General features: G+C 40.4%; 1 protein-coding gene across 2 annotated transcripts in view; it reads left to right on the top strand.

The window, feature by feature from the left end:
* The first annotated feature begins 985 nt into the window (after nt 1–985).
* Dis3l2 (DIS3 like 3'-5' exoribonuclease 2) overlaps nt 986–9479 on the top strand; it is a 315411-nt gene continuing 306917 nt past the window's right edge. The window contains exons 1-3 of one of the 2 annotated variants that reach the window (XM_026786355.1): nt 986–2694; nt 2827–2974; nt 3715–3872. In XM_026786355.1, coding sequence (XP_026642156.1) covers nt 2923–2974; nt 3715–3872 — 210 coding nt within the window. In that variant the 5' untranslated portion in view covers nt 986–2694; nt 2827–2922. The remainder of the gene's footprint in view (nt 2695–2826; nt 2975–3714; nt 3873–9479) is intronic. The other variant, XM_026786354.1, reaches the window with a different exon arrangement.

Below are 9479 nucleotides of genomic sequence, written 5' to 3'. Positions count from 1 at the left end.
GGCAAAGGCAGGAAGGTTATAGATTTCTGGCTTATTCTTGCAGTTTTGTTGCCTTAATTCTGAATTCTCTTCCTGCTCTTTGCTGACTTTTTAAAAATGTGGTTTCTCTGAATGATCCTGCTCCACTTGCTGTTCTTCCTGTTTGTTCATGGAAACATACACATCTGTTTATATATGGAATGAGGCTGCTCAGGCCTGCCTTCTAGGCACTGCAGGAGCCACTGGGATGCAGTGATGAACCCAACCAAACATATTTGTTCTTCTCAGGTAGAAATTACAGAAATCTGGTGTCTGTAGTGAAGTACAGATGCTGCTGATTTGGGGATATTTGTATCGATCTCTGTATCCCACTTCCTTTAACTGGCAGTATCTCTGCTTAATTCTGAATTCCTCATTGTGTCAGGATTGATATATATAGGAGCTGGTCTTAGTTAGTGGTCTATTGCTGTGAAGAGATACCATGACCACAGCAACTTATATAATATAAAGCATTTAAATAGGGGCTTACTTACAATTTCAGAGGTTTAGTCTGTTGTCATCATGGCAGGGAGTATGGTGTTGCAAGGGCATGTGCTGGAGCTACAGTAGGCAGAGAAAGAGAGAGATACTTGGCCTGGCATGACCTTTTGAAACCTCAACCCACCTCCAGTGACACACTTTATCCAGTAAGGCCACACCTATTAATCCTTCTAATTCACCAAAGAGTTCTACTCCCTGGTAACAAAGTATTCAAATATGTGAACCTATGGGGCCATTCTTATTCACATCATCACAGAGCCCTTTTCAGTTCTGTCTCTTGGTTTTTTGATTAACAATTTGCACCAGCCTCTTGTCCAACCTGAAACAGCTGTTGTGCTCATACTCTCTATTCGGAACAAATTCTGATCACAAATTTTTCTTTGGAAAGTTTTCTCATTAGCTGACTCTGTTAGTTTTTTTCTGTGTCTTTATTTTTATGTTTTTGTTGTTTGTTTTGTTGTTGTTATTATTATATTTTCTACTTCTTCCTCTTTGCGTTTGTAACACTGCTCTAACTGATTTGTCAGGAGTGCGCAGTCCCTGCCCAGGGCTTCAGGGCCTGTATTTCTGCTTCATGGGAAGGTAAAGGTTACTTGGTTGTCCCTCATCTTACTCCCCTTTCTGCTGCAGTGGAACCTTGTTATCCATTCTTGAGCATGTTGGGTTGCCATCTTTATATAATAGCTAGGGAATGTCTCTCTATAGATTATGTTCCACTTTCCTAGTATTTGTTGAATTATTGCACATGGACATGTAGTACCCCAAATAGAAGTCATCATATTTTCTAATACTAGACTAGCCCTAACTCCCAGTCTCATGATTAGAAACCTACTCAGTTTCCATTCTGGTTGTGCTTCAGGTCCTCCTGGTTGCCAGGTGAGTTAGACAGAACAATGGAGGACCATGTCAGAGGCCTCTGTTGTCAGTGTCCACTAGAATTACTGCAGTACTAGCCCTTCGTGTTGTCCTGCCTCATCTGTTTCTCCATGGGGTGCAGGTGCTTGTCTCTGTTCCATTCAGTTCTGCCGTCTGTGCCAAGATGGCTTTTCCTAAAACAACTTCGGTCTATTGTTCTCTCTTGCTCATTCAAGCTTCAGAAACTCCCTAGTGCCTTTGAAAAACCCGGCTTGTTTTCTAGACCTTCCAACTTGTTTTAATTTCCTTGCTACTGCCTTCCTCCATATAGGCAGGACTCTAGCCAAATGGAATTAATGTTGCAAGAATCTGCCTGTGGTTTTCTGTTTGCCTCCTGATTTTTGTTTCCCTTTGCCAGAAGTATGCTTTCCTCACATCTTAATGTCTTAGTTCTTTCTTAAAAAATTTCTCAGAGTTCTCCACACAGTTATCTATATTTTGGAAATCATGGTGCTAATATACTTCTCTATGTATATTGCTATGCCCATGTGACTTTTTAACCCTGATGACCTTTTATCTTTGATTTTGCTAACTATTATGTATCACACATATTTGTGTAACCAGTGAGAGAATGAGTGCATTTGTGCACACCCCCCGACAGCCTAGACTCTAATTGTTCTTTTCTTATTCCCTTTTTGTTTCTATGAGGACATCTCTTTTGTTTCTTCCTTGTATTTGGGTTAACTTTATTTTTCAATCACTTCACACAGTCCTAAGTGGCCTGTTACCTTTATCTTTGTTGCTTTCTCTTCTCTGAGTTAACAACAGTTTTCGTTTAAAGAAAACTTTGGTCATTTGATAAGGGTTGTATGAGGGAAATTTGAGGAATAGAAGACATTGTTCAAAAATGATTTCTTGGTCTGTTTTGTGGAGAAGTGGTTGCCTAGCAGGACTTGGTAGTTTGCAAATATGGATTTAACTCCAGGACTGGTGGCCAGCTGGTAGAGATGAAAAAGTAGAAGTTGTGGTGGAGTGTTCATTATCCAGGTGGTGACCAAGGTCCAGCAGCAGAGTCACATATTCTTAGGTTTTCAACCAATGCCTATTCTATTGCAGCTCTTAGATCCCAGATCTTTTTTAAAGTCATCGTTAAACCCCCATTTCCTCCTGTGTGCGCATTTCACAGCTAAATAGAGTTGCCTACTTTCTGATTTCTACTTCATTGCCCCACTACTGGAAACTTCTTAGATGAAGTGCTCCAAAGGGTAGTGCAGTGCACCTGCAAGGGTGAAGACCTCGGCTAGAGACGCAGCACAGATGGTATGTGACACCGGGCCCAGGAGAGTACCACATGGTCTTTGCCACCTAAGTGCCCCTCAGTACTACATTTCCAAGGGGCCAAAGGAAACCACAGCTCAATGCTCTCTAATCACCACTTTCTTTTTATTTTAGCTCGTGACAACTGAGCTGCTCAAGGAAGGAAGAACTCTGAGCTGAATAGTAGTGGGTTCCTGGATCTGGAAAGAAGAGGCCACCTTGGAACCAGTAATGAACCATCCTGACTACAAGCTGAACCTTCGGTCCCCCGGGACCCCCAGAGGTATCAAAAAGAGAACGGAGCTTGCCTTGGCAACTAGAGACTTGAAATATAAATGGACTGGGTGTGGAGGTGGAGGGAATTCTTTCTACTGAGGGAGACTAATTCTTTTAATGAACTGTTAAATATTCTCTGGTGTTATTTATTCTAGAACTAGGTATGCTCTTATTGTTTCAGTTGATTGTTGTACAGTCATTTTATTCTTTCCAGAAATGGGACAGTCTTTTAACACTTTCTATTTTTAAAGGTTTTGTATCTACAAATAGCAAAGCATACCAGACCTGTTATTTAGATTTTGCTTCCTGCACAGAGCAGTGCTCACTTAGAACTAAGATCTTATTTATTTAATAAGGTCTGTTTTGTTTTGTTTTGTTTTTTGGCTTTTCAAGACAGGGTTTTCTGTAGCTTTGGAGCCTGTCCTGGAACCAGCTCTTGTAGATCAGGCTGTCCTTGAACCCACAGAGATCCGCCTGCCTCTGCCCCTCCAGTGCTGGTATTAAAGTCATGTGCCACCACCTGGCTAAGGTCTGTTTTATTTATGCTGTTTTACCTATTCTTCTCTTTTGTGACTGTGTGAAATCATCACTGGAAAGGTTCATTCTCTGGTGGCCTTCATAGATAACAGGAGCAACAACAAAAGTACTGAAGACGCAGTATCTTAAAAGAAAATAGAAAAATAGAGTTAAAAGAAAAATAGAGGTGTTTAACTGAGGAAACGGTTGATTGTTGCTTCATGTTTCTAGGTGTGTCCTCTGTGGTTGGCCCGCATGGTGCTGGTGCTTCGCCAGGTGACAAAAAGTCAAAGAACAAGTCCATGCGAGGGAAGAAAAAGAACATATTTGAACCCTACATGTCCAAGGAGGATGTTTCAGAAGGCTTGAAGAGGGGAACACTTATCCAGGTGCTTAAAACCTGCAGGCTATTTATCCCCTGAGTATATAGAATGAAAGCAGTCTTGTTTATTAATCTTTTCCCTGTCCTAAATTGTGTGCTTTGACATAGTGCAGGTTTTTGCTTCTTAGACCTTTATAACATGTGTTGAGGTGGAAAGTACCACTAGACTCTTGTAGGCAAACCTCGAGATGTGAGAAGAGAGAACCTTTGTAGCTTGTGTCAGTGTTGCTTAGGAATTTCATATTGTGAGAGATCTATGTGAGCCAGGTTGGGGATTGATGCAGTTGAGCAAATAAATATAAGAAAATGAGATTTCCAAATGAAATAACCTATGTAAACTGCTCAGACAGGAATGGGAAGTGGGGTTGGACTATACCAAACATTGGATTGTTCAGTGTGCCTGAAGCAAAAGAATACTGAATGATTGAGAAAAGTAGGTAAAGTCATAGAGGAGACAGGAAACAGTATGTACTGAATGCTTCATAGTTTGCATAATCTGTTCACAGGCTGTTCACTGGTATGGCTGAATAGATGTTCATTGAGCATCCATCTTTGAGCCAGTAATACTTGTTGTTAGGAGAGTACTACAGAGGAACTTGTGAAACAGTGTGGAATAAGACAGCTTAGGTTCCTTTGGGTATGATATCCAAGGCAGCTAGTAGGTAACAAGGCTGGAGAAGGAAACAGGGCCATGCCTTCTTTGAATTAGGCATGTTTTATAATTCTTGAATAGATATACTATCACGTGGTAACTGACTCATTTAAAATTATTGAATGGGAGCTGGAGATATGGCTCAGAGGTTAAGAGCATTGCCTGCTCTTCCAAAGGTCCTGAGTTCAATTCCCAGCAACCACATGGTGGCTCACAACCATCTGTAATGGGGTCTGGTGCCCTCTTCTGGCCTGCAGGCATACACACAGACAGAATATTGTATAAATAAATAAATATTTAAAAAAAATAAAATTATTGAATGAAGGCTGGGAAGATGGCTGTCAGTAAAGTGCTTACCACATGAGGATCTGAGTTTGATCCCTAGCATTCACATAAAAGCTGGGAGCAGTGGTGGGCAGTTGTAATCTGAGGACAGAGGAGGCAGAGACAGAATAATTTCTGAGACTATATACACACACACACACACACACACACACACACACACACACACACACACTAACTGAATAAAGATCAAGATACTACCTTTTGAAGAAGAGTAAAGAGAACTTCAGTTGTTAGAACTTGAGAGAAAAATAGCTTAGTATTTTGATTATAGATGTACACTTTTATGAAATAGGGTTATAACAGTCTTCTGTAATAGTATTAGTTTTTGCTTCCTTTTAACTTTTTGCATTTGAAGTGACTTTTTGCTGGCATTAACACAAAATAAAAGATCTGATCAATATAATAGCTCATATTCCCAGGAGTTTGTAAGTGATCCCTCCTGGCCTATGACATCATAAGCCTCCACAGCCAGAGGCCCTCTTTGTCTCCACCCCCCACATATGAGAACAGTTGTTCTTTGCAGATGGGATAAGGAATGGGTTCCAGATATGAGGTCACCATGAAAAATATACAACATTGTAAATAAGATTTTCATAGGCAGAGAAACAGAGTACATCTGCTTTTGTATATAAACTTTCTGTGTGTAGTTGTCTGAGTAAGGTAAAAAGCTAGACAAGAAGTGATATTTTAATGCCATTGGAGAAAATTAAGCATTTCAGGTATATTTAGAAACATCTGTCAACTTTTGTATGTCAGGGCCTCCTTTTCCCCATCAAGAGAAAAGTCTTTTATTGATAGTTAGGGATCTTAAAAATTAGTAGAATAAAGCGTGGTGGCACATGCTTTTAATCCCAGTACTTGGGAGGCAGAGACGGGCAGATCTTTGTGAGTTTGAGGCCAGCCTGGTCTACAGAGCAAGCTCCAAGACAGGCTCCAAAATTACAGAGACCCTGCTTTGAAAAAAAAATTATAGAATAATATAGTGTTAGTTAATGCCATGAAAAACAATTGAGAGTTCCTTGTTTTGTAGGAAAGGTCACCACAGTGGTCAAAGAAACTTATTTTTGTATTTGGAAATGAATAACAATAAAACATGATTCTGTAATGTAGTTTTCTTAATAAATAGGTTCTCACATCAGTGTATCATTACTCTGTGCATAGGTACAGTGTTGATTGGTTGTTATGGGAGACGCTGTGAGAGATGAGAGCATGATTGACATGTCTGGAAGGAGGAGCAGTTTAAGGGTGTAGCCAAAGTGACTATGGGCAGGGAGATGGTAGAACTGGGTCTTTCAGAATCTAGGTGATGCATTGTCTAGTGGAAGTCCAGAATGAGCTCCCAGAGCTACTGGAGGCATGATGTCAGGATTCTTTCTAGAATAGAATATTGGTGAGATGTTGTGGTGGACCACTGAAAAGCCCTATTCAAAAAAGACAGAGGACATAATGTTCTCATTTCTAGGAATTTCACTCTTTGTTAAGATTGAGGTTAGGAGGCTAGAGAGTTGGCTTATTGGTTTAGGAGCACTGGTTTTTCTTCCAAAGGACCCAGGTTCAATTCCAGCACTAATATAGTGACTTACAACAGTCTAATTCCAGACTCAGAGGATCTGCCCTCTTTTGGCTTCTGAAGACATGACATGCACATGGTGCACAGAAATACAGTCAAAATTTTCACACATATAAAGGGAAAAAAGATTGAGGCTGCTTGGGTGTGTATTAAAGAAGAGAACAGTAGCGGTGACATTGTGAGGGAAGGAACACCTAAGAAGAGAGATGGCATTCAGAGCTATAATGCTAGGGACAAAGGGAGAATTTCAACTTTGCAGACATTAGGTAATTAATAAAATTGAGAACCATTTCTTGATAGCCTAGGGATTGTCAAGCATTTGGGAATGAGCACTAGAAAAGTCACTAGAGAGGTAGGCAAAAGTAACTGTAGTAATAACAGAAATGATGGGGCTGGATCATTGTTCAGAGAGAAAGATGAGAGAGAATAGATAGAAGCCATTGCACATAGTGTGGCTAGGGAAGGCTTCTAAACCCATGGGTGAGACCTGAAGGGCAAGAATGAGCCAGCCATTTTCAGCCTTCGGAAAATATTATAGGTAGAGAGATCAGCGAGTGGAAGAACGGCAAGTAAAAGACTTGATGTTTTTGGTGATCAAGAAAGAAGCAGCCTTTTGAGACATATGGGAGCAAAGGGAGAGTTAGGCAGCAGCCAAATCATTTTGGGTCTGAGACTGTGTTAGGAACTTGGATTTCATTCAGAGAACAATGGGAAGTCACTACAGGGTATTGAGTAGGAAGAACATAGTCTGTTTCATGTCTTAAAAATGTCTCTGTTGAGAGATGAATAGACTTGAATAGAAGCTGGGAGTTCACTTAGAAAGCCATTGAAATCCACTAGATAAGAAAATATGGAGACATGAAAAGAGAGAACAGGGTGGTGGCAGCGAGGAGAGAAGTGAGTGACTGGAGCTGGAGCTGACACAGCATACTGATGATTAGATGTTCGCAGGAAGGCAGAGCAGGAAATCCAGGAGGATTCCGAAGCACCTGAGTGCCTGATCTTGCTGCTAGTCAGCTAAGGAAGTCAGAATTGGAAATGTGCTGCTTTCGGGGATGTGTAAATGTGTGATGAGGCCCTGGTGATGACTGTAGCCAAGAGGCGGTTCCCTCCTCAGTGCCTCAGTCACCTCATCTGTAATAAATGAAGTAAGTAGTATCTGGGTCATAGCTGTGGGACTTAAATTAGTTCATAACTAATTTAACTTAATTGAATTTAAATTAGCTAATTTAAATTAGTTCATTAGCTCTTAAAAGTACATGACCAATATTCTACCCATGTAAGTAGTATTTGAGGTTGTAATTACTGTCATAGGAATATCTGTAATTTAACTGAGGTGTTTGCTGTCCTGTGTTTGAGTACTATCTGCAGTTGTATGTTTTAGGATTATTTTTCAAGAAAATCTGTGAACATATTTTTTATGTGTGAAATTCCTTAGTTTTAAGTGTTTCAGGCATGCTGTAAGCCAGCTAAAATGTATCTGTGACTGCCAAGTAAGACTAATTAGACCATTGTGTGTTATTTTTTTGTAGTGCTATTTTGGTCCTTGGGTATAGGTAAGGAGAAGACAAATAGTTGGAGTCACTTGAGAGGTAGGCCTTATTGATTGTGTATAAGAGGAAATGGGGACCCAAGGTTTGTGAAGCTAAGGGATAATGGCAAGGAATAATAGCAGGTAAAGACTACTAGTTGGTCGGGCAGTGGTGTCACATGTCTTTAATCCCAGCACCTGGGAGGCAGAGGCAGGCAAATCTCTGTGAGTGAGACGTCCTCTGCTGGATGAGTCTTTGACCTGGTGGACTATTTCTTGACAGACTTTACTCTTACCTTCTTCTTTCTGGCTGTAGGGAACAACTCTGGTCTGCCGAGGACCTGGTTGGAGTTGCCTGTTTCTACGTGTGATCTGTTCTCTCTGGGATCTGTTCTTGACATCCGGTTCTTAAGCCAAATTTCTAAATGTCGATTTAACACAAGGCGTCTACCCTCCCCTCTATGCTTTCATCTTTTGGGAGGTTTGGGATAGAGAATCAATCAAGAGCTTTCTGGTGCTTTTAATGTTTTCTTTTAAGTAGAGCCTAAATGCAGACCTGAACAACGTGTGTCTCTCCCATGAGCCCAGCCTTGGCTTCTCTTAGTGTTCTACAATTAAAGGCATATTTAAACCAAGAGCTTAACCCTTCACTGAACTGAAAGGGAGATGATAGATGAATAGGAGTTAAAAAAATGGTTAGAAAAGGGTGTCTAGAATCAGAAAAGGAAATGCTTAAAAATCCTATTTTAGTTCATTGCAGCCTTCCCCTCAGATTGTCTATTTCTCCCTTTTGTAGTCTCCTCATCGTACATAGCGCCTGCTAAGCTGTTGTCAGGAAATATTTGTTGAGTGTATGAGTACTTAGAAAACACTGTAGGAAATTTTCCTTTTCCTTCATGAAGAAACAATTCTTTAGAAGTGAATTTGCTTCAGCACTTTAAACAAGAAAGACTGGGATAGCTTGTCAGCCATAACTCCTGGCCCCTTGTTCTGTAACTCTAAGCAGAATTCTGGCAGGATGTGGAAGAGTGAGTGTTGGACCTCTTGCTTACTCTTGCTAACACTACACCTCTACTGTCCTTCCCTCTGGTTCACCCTCACCGTTTGCTCTTGCATTAGGACTCAAGAGCATCTCCTGAGCCTTTCGTGGTGCCCTGGCTGAAAGTATGCTGCAGCAGTAGCTTCACAGCACTCCACACATTCTCTTTCTCAGGGGTCAAGCTTAGTTCTTATTCAGCACTCGATGTGGTCTGTTTCAAGTTTTGACTATAATCACTGTTTGACAAATCTTTAAGGACTGAGTTTTCATTTGTGATAGTCTGATTTGTATGTTAGAATGTGTACCATGGCCTGGAAATTTGTAATTTAAACACCAGTGAAAGAAATAAATTATTTTCCATTTAATTTTATACCTTCACCTATCTTGTGAACTATGTGCCTTTGAGTCATTCACTTTAGTGGGAAATGTTATTTATTTATTTATTTATTTATTTATTTATTTATTTATTTATTTATT

Source organism: Microtus ochrogaster, linkage group LG4 (assembly GCF_000317375.1).
Source record: "Microtus ochrogaster isolate Prairie Vole_2 linkage group LG4, MicOch1.0, whole genome shotgun sequence".
NCBI classification, from domain to species: Eukaryota; Metazoa; Chordata; class Mammalia; order Rodentia; family Cricetidae; genus Microtus; species Microtus ochrogaster.
The sequence above is the reverse complement of the archived record's forward strand: the minus strand, read 5'-3'. Positions and strand labels throughout refer to the sequence as shown.